The sequence below is a fragment of the Orycteropus afer genome, unplaced genomic scaffold (genome assembly GCF_000298275.1).
Source record: "Orycteropus afer afer isolate SDZICR_OR568_19922 unplaced genomic scaffold, OryAfe1.0 scaffold00632, whole genome shotgun sequence".
NCBI lineage: Eukaryota > Metazoa > Chordata > Mammalia > Tubulidentata > Orycteropodidae > Orycteropus > Orycteropus afer.
Genome location: NW_006922219.1, coordinates 650,023 through 666,094, shown reverse-complemented (window position 1 = coordinate 666,094; position 16,072 = coordinate 650,023). Strand labels below are relative to the sequence as shown.

At 40.9% G+C, this 16,072-nt stretch overlaps 1 protein-coding gene across 1 annotated transcript in view; it reads right to left on the bottom strand.

Annotated features, from left to right (window-relative positions):
* Positions 1-3,334: 3,334 nt before the first annotated feature.
* LOC103210637 (olfactory receptor 2J3-like) overlaps positions 3,335-16,072 on the bottom strand; it is a 16,120-nt gene continuing 3,382 nt past the window's right edge. Inside the window, exon 2 of the mRNA XM_007956548.2 lies at positions 3,335-4,070. Within this exon, the coding sequence (XP_007954739.1) occupies positions 3,335-4,070 (736 nt within the window). The remainder of the gene's footprint in view (positions 4,071-16,072) is intronic.

Sequence of the window (16,072 nt, the reverse complement as noted above, 5' to 3'; positions counted from 1 at the left end):
CAAGGGATGATGTGAGTTATTAAGATATTGGCTGCTGTAGCTGCAGTTTCATTCTTTGTGGGGAAGGCTTCCAGCCACCCAGTTAGGGTGTCTATAAGTGTAAAAAGGTATTTGAAAGACTTGTGAGATGACATATGAGTGAAATTGATTTGCCAGTCCTGACCAGGTAGATGTCCTCTCATCTGATGAGTGGGGAAGGTTGGTTTACAGTTTCCCTGGGGACTTGTGGATACACAAACAGTACAGGTAGAATGGACAGATTCAATAGAGGTGTTGAGTAAGGGCAACATGAAAAGAGGTTGTAGGAAATGTTTCAGGGCTTTGGTTCCTATGTGGAGGGAATTATGAAGCATGCGGGCAAGGGGCTCTACTTGGGAGTCAGGAAGAATGAGTCTGTTATGAAGGAAGAACCATCCTTCTGGGGAGCGATTCCTTCCTTTTGTTTCCCAGTGTGACAATTCCTCAGGGGGTTACTGCAGATGGATGGAGGGGAGTGAGAGGCATAGGATGGGGGTTGGTGGGTTCGGAGAGTCCCTGGTGAGGTTCCGGGCTGTGGAATCTGCCTTGTTGTTACCTTGGGTGACCAAAGAACTGTCAGTTTGATGTCCTTTACAATGTATAATGGCTACTTTGAATGGTAGTTGGAGGGCATTTAGGAGTTGGAGAATGAGCTTGGTGTTAATTATGGGGGAAACTTTGGCTGTTAGAAACCCTCGTTGTTCCCATACTGGGCTGTGACAGTGTGCTAAAAGGAATGCGTACTTGAAGTCCATGTAAATATTAGCTGCCCATCCCTTTGCTAATTGTAAGGCCTTCGTGAGGGTGACTAGCTGGCTTTCTGAGATGAGGTGCCTTCAGGGAGGGTGTGGGCTTCTACAACGTCAGTCAGGGTGACAACGGCATATGCTGCCCTACGTCATCCATGGGAGTCTATGGCAGAGCTGCCGTCAACAAAGAAGGTGATATCCGGGTGGGTTAGGGGCTGGTCATATAAGGAGTTAGGAGATGTAGGTAAAGTGTCTAGAATTTCTGTGCAAGAGTGGGAGTGTGGTGGGTCATGAGTTGGTAGCAATGTGGCTGGGTTGAGGAGTGGAGACTGGGCTAAATGAACATTGGGATTCTCTATAAAAGTAAGGTGGAAAAGTTGGAGATGAGATGGGGATAGGAGGGAAAGGGAACGGTGAGATAATAGGTCTTTTATTCTGTGTGAGGAAAACACATGAAGAGGGCAGTGGAGGGTTAGTTTGAATGCTTCCTGTGTAAGAACTGCCACTGTCACTAGTGCTCTCAAGCAGGGTTGCCATCCTTGTACTGTGGGATTTAGACGTTTGGATAGGTAGGCCACTGGAGAGAGGAAGGGATCATGAGGTTGGGTAAGAACTCCTAGAGCCATCCCTTGACGTTCATCGGTGAATAAAGAGAAAGGTTTGGTAGGATTGGGGAGATGAAAAGGTGGAGATTGTAAAAGGTGATTTTTCAGGGTGGTGAAGGCAGCCTTAATGAGTTGTGCTGATTGGAGGGGACCAATGGGTGTGTCCTTGGCTGCATCATAGAGGGGCTTAGCCAGAAGGGAAAAGTTAGGGATCCAATGTCTAAAGAACACAACTAGTCCAAGGAATGATAGGATTTGGTCGGCAGAGGTAGGGGGTACTTGCTTTCTATCCAGGGTGAGTTCCCGGGCGGTGGGTGTTAGTTTAAGGCCAAGGTAAATGACAGAGGGAGTAGATAACTGGACTTTAGAGGGTGAAACCCGGTACCCCTTTTTTGCTAGGAAGTTTAAAAGAGTGGCAGTGTGTGTAGTCAACTGTTCTAAGGAGGGGCTACATAGGAGAAGGTCATCGACATATTGTAAGATAACGGATGGGGAGAGGTTGAAGTCTAGTACGTCTCTGGCCAGTGCCTGTCCGAAGTGAGTTGGACTATCCCTGAATCCTTGTGGGAGCACTGTCCATGTGAGTTGGGAGGAGGTGTGAGTGTCACGATCTTCCCAAGTGAAGGCAAAAAGGTTGTAACACCTGGGGTCTAAGGGGATTGTGAAAAAAGCATCCTTGAGATCTAAAACAGAAAAATGAGTGGTAGTAGGGGGAATCTTGGAGAGTAAGGTATAGGGGTTAGGGACAACGGGATGCAGGGGAACTATGGCACTGTTAATAAGATGAAGGTCTTGGACTAGTCAGTAGGACCCATTAGGTTTCTTTACTGATAAAATAGGGGTATTGCATGGGGATTGGGTGGGGATTAAGAGTCCTTTAGATAAGAAGTGCTGTATAAGAGATTTCAGGCCAAGTCGGTGTGTGCGAGAGATGGGAAATTGGGGTTTGGATGGAAACTGTGTGGGATCCTTTAAATTTACCATAACAGGGGGGTGATGAGAGGCGATGGATGGGGAAGAAGTATCCCACATGCATGGATCAACAAGGTCAGGGGGCATGGGGAAAGCTGGTGCTTGCAGGGAGGTAGCAGTTAGTGATAGCAGGAGAGAGGCAGAGTGATCTTGAGCCCAAGTGAGAATGGTTTTAATTTTTGCGAGGAAATCTCACCCTAAAAGGGGGGTAGGGCAGGTTGGTATAATAAGAAATGAGTGTGAAAGAATTTTGTTATCTACTAAACAGGTGATGGGGTCTGTTGTGGGGGGGTTTGAGGGTTGCCCGTTAATTCCCATAACAGAGACTGAGGAAGGGAAACATGGTCCCGAGAAGGAGGAGAGTACAGAATAGGTAGCCCCCGTATCAATCAAAAAGGAGATTGACTTACCTGCTACCTTGATAGTGACCCTGGGCTCAGCGAGAGTGATCGGGGTTGTTGAGTCCAGGCTCCTTCAGTCGTCAGTGACCAGGCCCAAGACTGTCGACAGAGGATTAGTGGATGGGGAGGATGGCCTTCCATGCTCTGACACAGAGGGACAGTCACTATTCCAATGTCCTTTTAAACCACACGCTGGACATAGGCCAGGGGCCAGTCAGGGCTGAGGGCAGGATCTGGCCCAGTGCCTTTCCTTACCACACTTGAAGAAGGATCAGGGAGCCGCCAAGGAAGGAGGTCTTCTGTCACTATGTGCTGGCCTCAGGGCCACTAGAAAGGCATTGGCCTGCAAGGTGGCCTTCTGGAGGGTCCTGGCTTCCCTATCTGCCTCCGCTTTCTCCTCCCAGGTATTAAAGACTTTAAAGGCCATGTTTACTAAGTCTCTGATGGGAGTTTGGGGTTCCTCTTCAGCTTTCTTTAATTTCTTTCTAATGTCAGAAGCTGACTGGGTTATGAAATGAGTGGCTAGGATCGTGGCCCCAGCCAGAGAGGAGGGGTCTAGGCAGGTAAATTGACTAAGGGCTTCAGTTAATCAGTTCAGGAAGGTGGCTGGGTTCTCATCCGGAAGTTGGGTAATCTCTCGGAGTTTGTTAAAGTTAACTGCTTTATGAAAGACAGCTTGTATGCCTGACAGGAGGCATTGGAACATTTTATCTCTGCGGGCTCTCCAAGTCCATCCAGACTGGGTGTCAGGCTGGTACTCCCAGCCTGGGTTTTGCACTGGAATAGCGTCTGCTCTGACGGGCATGGAGTTATCTGTTAGGTGGGTTTGGTCAGCATGTTCTCGGGCGGCACTAAGGACTCTATCTTTTTCGTCTGGGAGGAGGGTAGAGGAGAGGATGACATATATGTCATGCCAAGTTAAATCATAGGTCTGAGAGAGGTATCGGAACTCTTTGATGTAAGTAGTAGGGTCATTAGAAAAAGAGCCTAAGCATTTTTCAATTTGGGACAAATCAGCCAGGGAGAAGGGGGTGTGAATGTGTACAATTCCTTCAGACCCAGCAACTTCGTGCAGGGGGCAAAGAAGTTGTTGGGAGCGGGTGTGATGGCTCACAGGAGAGGGAAGGGTGGGAAAGATGGAGGAGGAGGCGTCTGGGGAGGTGGGTGAGATGGGAGGACAGGGGGCTGTCGGGGTAAGGGGAAGGGATAGTGGTGCTATCTGGGGGAGAGGGGGTTGTGCTTCAGCATAAGGAGGGGTCTGGGGGGTAGGGACAGGCTTTCCAGTGGGTCCAAAAGGGAGGAAGAGGAGACGGTTGGGTTGGTTTCTAAGGGGGAGAGAGGCATGGGTTTACGAGGTTTGGGGTTTTCGCAGGCAAGGAGAATCTGGGTGGTATTACATTTCTTACACAATCAGGGTCGGGAGCACAAACAAAAGAAGGCTTGGACATAGGGGACTTCCAGCCATTTGCCTGTGCATCAGCAAAAATTGTCTAAGTCTGTAAGGATATTAGTCAAAAGTCCTGTGCTCTGGCCAACAGGAGCCATTGTCCAGTGTGTATTGGGGCCATGCCGTGGTGGAGTAAAAGATGAGGTGTTTGGGACAGATGTCCTGGTCTAGTAACAAGGTCTTGAGGTTTGCTAATAAACACCCCAGAGGGGTTGTTGGATCGATTTTGGAGTTACGATTACCCATTGGTTCTGAGTTTTTCAGATAGGGCCACCAGAGCCCTATGGCAACAGGATAGGGCCACCAGAACCCTATGCCAGCCAGACTATTTTGCACGTGACACTAGACAGTCAAACGAGGGGTACACCCTTAGGGGAGGTAGGATGTCAGGCATCCCCGACCAACCAGACTCCCGGACCATGAGGAATTTCTGATGTGGTACCACGATTTTTCTGGGGTTCCTGGAACCCAGTGCCAATGATGTACAAAACTCTGGGACAAAACTCAGACCTTTGGGCAAGTCAACTCTCCAAAAATAATCACACAGGAGATATTACAAAAGGAAAGCAGTCACATTGGAGACAAGTCCCAAGAACTAGTCAAATGCCTAGTTGTCTGCTCCCCTCTCAGGGATTTGAGTGAGTCTTTGGCTAAGGTGTCTCCGTATAAACCCCGGAGTGGAGAGAAGAGCCACACCATTATGCTGATCTGACTTCACACAGAAATCAACTGAGGGCCCACCCAGACTCCGGCAAGTCAATTCCCCAAAAGTAATCACACTGGAGACATGTCCCAAGGACCAGTCATATGCCCAGTTGTCCACTCCCCTCTCGGGGATTTAAGTGAGTCTTTGGCTAAGGAGTCTCCATATAAACCCTGGAGCGGAGGGCAGAGCCACATCATTATGCCAATCTGACTTCACATGGAAATCAACTGAGGGCCCACTCAGGCTCTGCAACCTAGATCTTGGAGCATCACAGAAACATTCACACAACCTCTCAGTCAGACGCAGACAAATTACAACAAAACCAGTTCAAACCGTCTGGTAGTAGGCACTGGTTCGTCGTCCAGAGCCAAAAAATTAAAATGGCCCACAGGATGGAGGACAACAGAATACAAAATGTATGTCCTCCAGTGGGCATTGAGTAAAGGGTAAGATGTGACTTACCAGTGGTGGAAGCAGGGGGCTGGAATTCCCTGGTCCAGAGGGAAGAGGGAGAAGGTGAGTTAGAATTCCCTCAAGTTCTACTCCTCTTCCCGGGTTTCGGCACCAAATGTAATGCAGAGCTGCCAAGACACCAGGACACGGAGTTGTTTCAGAGAAGCAGTTTATTAGCACTCCTGGGCGAGGTTCTCGTGCCCTAGCATCAGGGCCAGAGAAGTCACACCCCCGGGCAGGGGGCATGGATTTTTATAGACACAGAGAGGACCTAACTGGGGACACCAAGGAAATGACAGGGTCCTCTAAGGAAATGGCAGGGTCCAATTAGCTGTTAGCATGGGTCTGCACTTAATTAGCATGAGGGGGCTTCACAGGAGGAAGTTTGTCATTGCATGGGACTTGCCAGCCTGGGTGGGTTCTGTCACTTCGGTTGTCTTATCAGGCTGTCTCATCAGGGCCTGACACCTGGAGGAAGCTGCCAACTGACGTATTGGGGCTTGGGTTTGCTTTGGCCTAGCACATTCCTTTCCACTGCAGATGTTGCCAAAGCTTCAGTCCTAATTACAGCCAAATTCATCTGATTTATCTTTTACACCCTAACTCTTTGTCTAATTCCATTTGATTTTACATACTTGCTTCAGATATTGGTTCTGAAATGCTGTCCCCTAATAATAAGAGCAAGGGGCTCTGGTGGTGCAGTGGGAAAGGTCTTTGGCTGCTTACAAGATAAAACCAGTATGTTGGTGGTTCAAACCCACCAGCTGCTTCTCAGGAGGAAAATGAGGCAATCTACCTCCATAAAGATTTACAGCATCAGAAACCCAATGGGGGTGGCTATGAGTTGGAATGGACGCAATGGCAGTGGGTTTTTCTTTCTTTCTTTCTTTTAATAATAGGAGCAAACACTTCTAATATACTATTTCTTTCTTTTTTAAAACAAATAATTGTGGTATGGATGAAAACTTACAGAATAGATTAGCTTTCCATTCAATAATTTATATACATTATGTTTTGTAGCATTAGTTTTCACACCCTCAATGTAACAGCACTCTTCCCACTTCTTTCCTGGGTTCCCTGTTTCCATTCGTCCTTCTTTCCTGCCCCTTCCTGCTTTCTGAGATTTATTTTTCGTCAAATGCTGCCCATTTGGTCTCATGTTATTGATTATTCTGAGGATTACACTCCTCACAAGTGTTATGTTCACTTTATGGGCCTGTCTGTTGTTTGGCTTCAAGGAAAGTTCAATTTCAGGTTTGAAGAGTTTCTAGAGGCCACAGTCTCTGGGGTTCCACCAGTCTCTATCAGACCAGTAAGTCTGTGATTTTTTATGGCTTTGAATTTTGTTCTACATTTTTCTCCCATTCTATCCAGAATCTTCTGTGGTCTTAATAAGAGCAGCTAGCAGGTAGCCAAACACAATTCAGTTCTTTTTGGTCTCTGGCTTGTGGAGGTTGTAACCCATTAGTCCTTTTGACCAATTGTGTCTTTGAGTCTGGTTTTTCTTCACTCTTCTTCCCTCAAGATGACAATATGAGTTGCATACTATTTAAAACTCTTTCTATAAACTGACTTTTTAAATTCCTGCTGTAATAGTATCTCAGAAGGAAGGTTGGACAATCTTCTTCTGTAGTGATACTGCCTCAGAAACCCAAGGAGGGGTCACTATGAGTAGGGTCCAACTTGATGGAACATAACAACAACAACAACAACAACAATGTAATATTATAAGGTATATCATATCAATTGTCATTGAGTCAACTCCAACTCATGACAACCTCATATGTATCAGAGTAAAACTGTGCTCCATAGAGTTTTCAGTGGCATAGTGCCTAAGACATTTGACTGCTAACTAGAAGGCTGGTGGTCCAAAGCCACTAGCCACTCCTGGGAAGAAAGATTGGGCAATCTACCCATAGAGATACCGCCTCAGAAACCTAAGGATAGTCGTTATGAGTTCAATAGCCTCAATGGCAGTGAGTTTGGGTTTTTTTTGGAATTCTTCAGAAATAGATTGCCAGGTCTTCCAGGGTGCCAATGTGTGATCACAAACCTCCGACTTTTTGATTAGAACCTAAATGTACTAACTCTTTGTATGACTCAGGAACATCAATACTATAAGGTAAACTACTTTTATTATCCAACTTATACAGATGAAGAAATTAGGGCAGAAATATCATATGCAACTTGTTGAAGGTTGCAAATTTGTTAGTGGTAGAGGTACGAGTTGAATCCAGTCATTCTGACTGCAGAGTTGGAGCTATACATCACCCTTAAAAGCTGCTGAATCTCAGCCACATGCATTTTGCAAATATATGTGAAAAATATACCACCACATGGAAAACCATGTCCCATAAATATGAAACATTAACATCATCCCCAATTTTCATGGGAAGAAGATGTAATATTCTGTTTCCATAATAATATAAAAATATAAAATATTCTAAAATTAAATAGTGATGATGGTTGCACAACTCTTGTGAATATTCTAAAAATCATCAAATCGTATACATTAAAAGGGTGAATTTCATGGAAGGTGAATTATATCTCAAACTATTATTTCAAAAAATGTTCTATTGTTCTACTTTTTAAATTTAATCTAGAAATCTTCTTCTTACTTTTTTTCATATTGAGTGATGAAGAGGTCAATATTTTTGTTTTCAGTTTCACCTGTGGCATAAATAATATGCTCATATTTGTGTGTGTCTGTTTCTAGACTCTGTGATCTGTCCCATTGATTTTCTAACCTTTATGATTTATTACTTATCATATCCTTCTAAGAACTCTTGAAATTTAAAATTCCATGCAGTGGTATATTTGTTATAAATTCTCTTTCTTTATCATCTGCAAGATTTTTTTGGCTATTATTCATGTTTGCAATGATAGGGCAAATTGATATATATCACCTGATAGAAAACAATGGCAAGATTACCTCATCATATCTGTACCATTTCTACAAAAGGCACGCAATCTGAAAAATAAAACTAACCCAATTGGAGGGACATACTCCATAATGAGTAACCTGTCATCTTGTAAAGTGTCAAAATCATGAAAGGAAAAAACAGGTCAAGAAAAGAAAACACACATGACAAGTAAATGTAACAAATAATTCTGAATTTAATTCTCTGTTGAAGGGACATGTTTGAGATAATTGAAAAAACTTTAATGACATCACTTGGGGGTGTGAATGGTTTAGCACTCAACTACTAGCCAAAAGTTGGCCATTTGAAATTCCCCAGGGGCACCTCAGAAGACAGGTTTGATAATGTGTTTAAAAAAGGTCACATCCTTGAAAACCTTTGGAGCATTTTTAATCTGTACACAAAGGGTTACCATGAGTCAAAATCAACTCTACAGAAACGAACAATAATTATTACCGATACAATACTGCTTCTGTATTATAGCTTCTGTATTATAATAATATTATATGTTATTAGGAAGGATCAGTCCCTGGGGCAGGACATCATTCTTGGTAAAGTAGAGAGTCAGCAAAAAAGATGAAAACCCTCAATGATACAGATTGACATAGTGACTGCAAAAAATGGGATCAAGAGTAATAAAGCTTGAGAAGATATCACAAGACCTGGCAGTGTTTTCTCTGTTGTATATAGGGTCACTGTGAGTCAGAACTGATTTGATGGCACCTATTTGGTTACCTAGTGTCACTCCAACAGAAATACCACAAATGCATGGCTTTAAAAAAACAGAAGTCCATTTTCTTACAGTTTAGGAGGCTAGATATCTGAGTTCAGAGTGCCAGCTCTAGTGGCAGGGTGAAAACCCCTCAACCTTAGGCTTCAGCTCTGCCTCTCTCTCCTGGCCCTTAGGAGCTAGAGGTGTCTCTTCAATCAGAGAGCTGCTGGCTCCTGACCGTAACAAGCCCAAGGTCAACAAATAAAATGGCAGTCTCAATATTATCACACAACACAGCAAGCAACTAGTTCAAGTCCAGAGACAGTACCAAGAGTGGCAGAAATATGGCAAGCTGCTGACTGAAGACTCAGCTACATGCAGTTCCAAGCATGCCAAAAAGTTGCAGAGACCTTTCTCAAAATTTCTCCTTATGTACTGGAAGCAGATCACATCCTAAGGCAGCTACTCAGTTGCTCTAGTAGATTCCACTATAGAGTTGATTATCAATCTCATCATGGGGAATAACTACATCCAGATGTCCAGCCACTCAAAACCAGGCCCAGCTATGTAGCTATGTTGACACATAACCTTCACTACCACAATTATAATCTATTTAATAATATCATCTGGAGATAAGAAATTATTGTATTTTCATAATTCTGTCTTTATAGGATCCTTTAGAGAAACAAATTAGAGCAATTTATCATTTTTAGCCTTGTTATATTAATTAAAATAAATAATCACTTTTTAATAGAGGCATACTTTTTCAAGAGACCAGTTTATATTCAATTTTTCTCTATGTAGTTGTTGAAAGTTCAACTCACAAAAAGCACCTATTTGTCTGCTAGTTTTTTACTTTTTACCATAAAAGATTGTTTCATGAATGGAAAACCCAACAAATGTCAATCACGGCATTCTGAAAAAATACAGAGACTCAGAAACAAAATGAAAAAAAAAAGAAACCATATAATTTTACCAGGCTTATACAATATCACATAAAACAAGGAATCTAGCTTCTTAAATATATACAATAATTCACTGCAGAAAAATTAGTTCTTAGATAAACTTATTAATATACAAAATTCTCAGATGGAGGGATTTAATTCAGAAACTTTGACCAAAACTAAATATTAAACAAGGGAACAAATAAAAATTCTTAAAGAGAACAATACAAATAACGACTCGATATTTTTAAAAAGTGGTATTTGAAGTTTTAACTTACTTTGAAGATGAACCACAAACCAGCATACTGGAAGAGGAAATCCAGGTTTAGTTATCAAGGATGTTGAACTCTTACACTAGAACTTTTGAGTTCTTTTTTTTTTTTACCTTGATTAATTCTGCTTGCTGGAGACTTGTGCCTAAATTATACCAGTGTTTCTAACTGAGAGGTATTTAAAATTATTATTGAACTCTTTTGGAAGTCTTACTATATTATTGTTTAATGGTATGCTACTTAGTTTGTTTATTCATGACCTGTTATTTTACTTTATTTTTTGCTGACATGAAAATCAATTTAAAAAGATCAGGAGATGCCGAAAGTGGCCACAGATTCTCCCACACTCTCCTTTTTGAGAGAATTTCAACCAGACAGAAAGGTAATGGTCTGAAGACTGAAATACTTATTCATAAATTAGCAGGTGTCTCAGAGTGAGGCTCCCTCTTGTTGCCCTTAGAACTGGCGTTCCCTACACATAGAAAAATATGCAGAACTTTCTCAAGACACATCATAGAAAAATGAGGTTTCTCAAGACATGGAAGGTAATCTCTTGCAATAGAAGATGAGACTCTCAAGAGAACTATAAACAAATATCACCACTTAAAAGAATTTGGGAGCTCTGGTGGCATAGTGCTTAAGGCATTTGATTGCTAACCAGAAGGCTGCCAGTACAAGCCCACCAGCCACTCCTCAGAAGGAAGATTGGGTAATCTACTTCCATAGAGATACCACCTAAGAAATCCAAGAAGGGGTTGCTATTAGCTGGATATGACTCAATGGCAGTGAGTTTGATTTTTGTTTTTACAAGAATTTAAAAACCCCTCAGATCCTGTGAGGATTCAAGTTACAGGAATTACAGAATATACACACCTGAAAGACTTGTAGGAAATAATCATACCCACAGAAATACTTAAGAGGCTGACTGGGAACATTCTTTCAGTTTCTCAGAGTTGGTGAAGAGTGTAACTTTTGGCTTTTCAGAGTTGAAGCACGTCATGAAGGCTCAGAAACTTCATAGCAGCCTCCAAAATACCAACAATGAGTGTCTCTACACCCACCTCCACAGTAGCTATTTTGTGAACCAAACCTGAGTGCAGTAGTTGGAGCTGTGTGTCAACTTGGCTGGACCACAATTCTGTGTGGTTTAAGCAGTTGTGATGTGGGTTATTCCCATGATGGGATCGGATATATATGTTTTGAGCAGCAAATCCCCTGAAAGGGAATTTCCCTAGGAGTGTGGCCTGCTACCAATATATTTATGTACATCCTGGGGAAAGAGACACTCTTCTGTGGATTGGGATCCTGTTGTGCTGCCTACAACTGTCCATGAGCAAACAATCCACCATTTGGCCTGGAGATCTTGGATTCATCATTTGTTGGAGTCAACAGCTGGTATACTGCCTGTCAACCTTGAGCTCTCAACCACTGCAGCTTCATGAGTCACGAAAATCCTCCAGCTTGATGTTTGATCCAAGAACTTGGGACTTGCCAGCTTCTATAAGTGTGTGAACCATTTTCCCAAGATGAATTTCTCTCTATATGTATATAAGCTGTACTTGTTTTCCTTCTCTAGAGAACCTAGCCTAACACAGGTGAGTCAAATATGAGACAAAGAAAGAAAGAAAAATGCATTGCACTATCCACTGGAGAATCTCAACACACTGACATGGAGGTTCAATCTGAGAGGTCAGTCAATGAAGTGTCCCCCAAAATACATTGAGGTCACAGAATCCTAATTGTTCCACTGGGCAAGCTTGAATTCCCCAGAAGTTTGAAGGATGGGCCACAGGAGATGTTCCCTTGGATCCCACTTCTGGAACCAAAATGTGCAAGAGTTGAAAGACACTAATGTTCTGTTAAAAGGAAAATTATAAAGTTTATTGTGGAAATGAAAGTACAGTTCAAATCAAGGAATACAAAATGAAAGCAATTCACTAAAGCATTAGAGAGCTGATTAGTTTCAGAAACCACAAGCAGAAGGTTACAGCTAAAATATGTGTAGATGGTTCACATTTAAAGAGTTGAAGAGTGAGCTAGAATAAGGTTATGGGAAATACAGGGATTTGTGAGGATCCAGGTATAGGGTAGAAAAAAAAAAATCTTTTTTAAGTGGGCTACGTATGGGGCACTTTCGGAGAATCAGCTGACAAGTAAGGTCACATAATTAACCATTATCCCAGCTGAATGATTTTTGTGTTACATCACACATTGCTAACAGCAAACATTACATTTCTTATATAAAATTACTTGTTTTAGGGCATTGGTACCATTTTCCTAAGATGAGATTTTGCCAAAGTCACAGGCTACTTTGTATGACAGAAGCTGCATTTAAAAATCCAAAATGGAGTCTTTTAAAGGAAGATGCGCTGGCCTGAATTTCAGCCAAAAGTTTCCATCATGTCAAGACCTAGTTTTGGGTCTTCTTCCATGATGGCTGAATAGGCAGAAAGCCACACAGACCCTCAACAACAAAGAACAAGAAACCAATTGAAACAGATACAGAAGATAATTCTGGACCCTGAGCTTAGAAGGGAAGGATCAAGACATGGATAAATACCAACAGTAGAAGAAACTGAATGAAAACAGCAAATGTTATGAGTCGAGTTCGACTAATGGCAGTGTGTTTGGTGTTGGTTTTAATATCTGTAACTCATGATTAACACACAAAATCCCTTCAAAAAATATTGTCGTGTTGTTGTTATGTGCAATGGAGTCAGACCCGAGTCATAGCGATCCCTCCTTGGCTTTCTGAGGTGGTATCACTATGGAAGTAGATTGTCCAACCTTCCTTCCGAGGAGTGACTGGTGGCTTTGAACCACTAACCTTCTGATGAGCAGTCAAGTGCCTTAGGCACTATGCTATGAGAGCTCCTTCACAAAATATTAGCAAATTAAATTCAGCTGAATCCAGAAAGGATGATGATAAAGTAGGGTATTTTTTCTCAGGGACATAGTTGGTTTAACATATGAAAATCCATCACTGACACTCACTGGATCAATACAATTAAAAAAAAAAAAAGCCATAAAATCACCTCAAGAGATATAGAAAAAGCATTGGGCAAAATTTCACACTCTTTCATGATAAACACTCTTAGTAAACTGAAAATAGAAGGAAACATTCTAAAGTTGATAAAGAAAATCTATGAAAAACTTATAGCTGACATTAACTAATTGTGAAAGCCTGGATGATTTCCTCTTAAGATCAAGACCAAGGCAGGGATTTTATTTCTCAGTACTTCCATTCTACATCATCCTGGAAATACAAAGCAGTGGAACAAGACAAGAATATCAAATAAAAGGCAAAACAATTGTAGAGAACGAAATAAAAATGTCTTTATGGAAGGCATCATCATGTACTTAGAAAATGTAATCTGTTACAAAGTGTAATCTGTTACAAAGAGACTTGAATTAAAAAGGGCACTTAGTACAGTCACAGGTTAAAAGGTCAATTAAAAAAAATCTGTTGTATATCTATGTCATTTACAGTGGTATCCAAAATTATGAAAGACTGAGGGATGAATTTAGCAAAATATGGATGAGATATGTACGATGAAACTTCAAATACTTCTGAGAGAAATTAAGATGATATAAATAAATGGAGATATATACTCTATTCCTGGGAGATTCTGTATTCCAAGGTGTTGATTCTTCCCAAATTGGTCTACAAACTCAATGGGATCCCAATTAAAATATCAACAAGTTTATTTATAGAAACAGTATGCTGGACTTCATGCAACTTAAAAAACTAGTTCTTTGAAAGGCACCATTAAAAACAAATAAATGAAAGGCATACCACAGACTAATAGAAAACTTTTGCAAAACATTTTTTCGATCCAGAACTTGAGTCCAAAATACCTAAGTAACAGTTAAAACTAAACAATTATAAGACAAACAACCATTAACAATGATCAAATATTTGAACAGAAAATTCATAAAACGTATAAATTACTTGAGGAGCACATGAAAAAGTGGATAACATCACCAATCATTGAGGAAATACAAATTAAACCACAACGAGATATATAACTATAAATCCACTTGAAAAGCTAAAAGCATAAAGAAGTACCAACTATTAGTCATTATGTAGAGTACACACACTGCTATTTGAAATGCAAAATGGTACAGCCGCTTGAAAACAAGCCCTAAAGTTAAACACATCTACCATATCAGCCCCATTCTTAGGTATTTATCTAAGTTGAATGAAAACATCTGACACACAAACACTTGTACATTAATTTTTATAGTAGCATTATTCATAACAGCCCAATATTGAAAATAGTTCCAAAATCTTATCATCAGAAAAATGGATAAATTGTGGTATATTTATACAGCTGGATTTGAGCCAGCAGTGAAAAGGACCTACTGATACATGCAACGACATGCTAAATTTCAAAAACATGCTGAGTGAAAGAAGCTAAACTCAAAAATTATATACTGATGATTACATTTGTATGAAACTCTGGAAATAGCTATAGTTATCAATAGTTTCTAATCGATACTTGTCTGAGACTGTGTATAGAAGGAGATATTTGACTGCAAAAGGACAAGAAATTACTTAGGAGAGTAATTATTCTATATATTCATTATGGTGCTGTTTATACAATTATACATTTGCCAAAGCTCATTGAAGTGTGCACTTAAAATGGGCAGATTTTATATTGTTCAAATTATACATCGATAAGCTTGAAAAACAAAAGAAGAAAGCTCTTTAGATGGTGAGAGCCTGGAGGGCTACATGAAGTATCCCAGATAGTAAGATTTTCATAGTGGCAGAAAGAAACTATGTTTTCGCATTTTGTGAAGTTTGTGTCATGTGACCATTTCATGCGGCCCCTATTATTTGGTAAAATCTTGGTTATATACATGAGCATTCCTTGGAGGATGGATTCAGGACATGGACTGTATCTTATATTAGTGTACCTATATTGTGATTTATAAAGGCAATGAAAGAAAAGGAAAAAAATTCAGCAGAGAGAAAGAATCCAAATTGGATTATATCACGGTAACACATTAGGAATGAAAGGAATTTCTACAGGTTAGTTTTTATCTTAGTTTTATAATCCATTGGATAAGATTGGATCAATTATTTGTAGGTTTTAAAAGTGATAGTAAACTCTAGCTTATATATGGATTACAGCTACAAAAGTTAAGAGTTTTCAAAATTTTACTCTAAAATAAGTTGTCCTTTAGTCACTATGTCTGTGTATAAGGTGGCTAGCTCCAATTGATTGTGTTTCCCATTTTAACGTGGGATAGGCAAAGTAGATTTATGCCAGGTGGTGATGGTGGAAGTGATATGTGTAAAAAAAAACTCTTATTCACAAGTATTTCTTATGAAAAAAATGGATTTTTTAATTTGGAAAATATCATATATAAGTTTATTTTCATAATAACCTTGATGATGACAAACATCCATATTTGATTTAGTTTAAGAAGCAAAATAAACTAACATGTACTAATCAATGGTTTTATCAGTCATCTGGGAAATTTATGAAGACATCGATTGGAGGCATCAAGTTATTTTCAGAGCCCAGTGTTAATCTGTGTCACATATTAGATGTTCTAATACTACCTCAAGGAGCTCTGGTGGCGTAGTGCATAAGGCATTTGGTTGTTAACCACAAGAGGGGCACTTCATACCCACCAGCCACTCCTCAGAAGGAAGATGGGGCAATCTACTTCCACAGTGATACTGCCTCGGAAACCCAAGGAGGGGTCACTATGAGTTGGGTCTGACTCGATGGCACATAACAACAACAACAGCAATTCTACCTCAGGGAGCTCTGGTAGCATAGTGCCTAAGGCACTTGACTGCTAACCAGAAGGCTGGCAGTTCAAACCCACCAGCCACTCCTCGGAAGGAAGATGG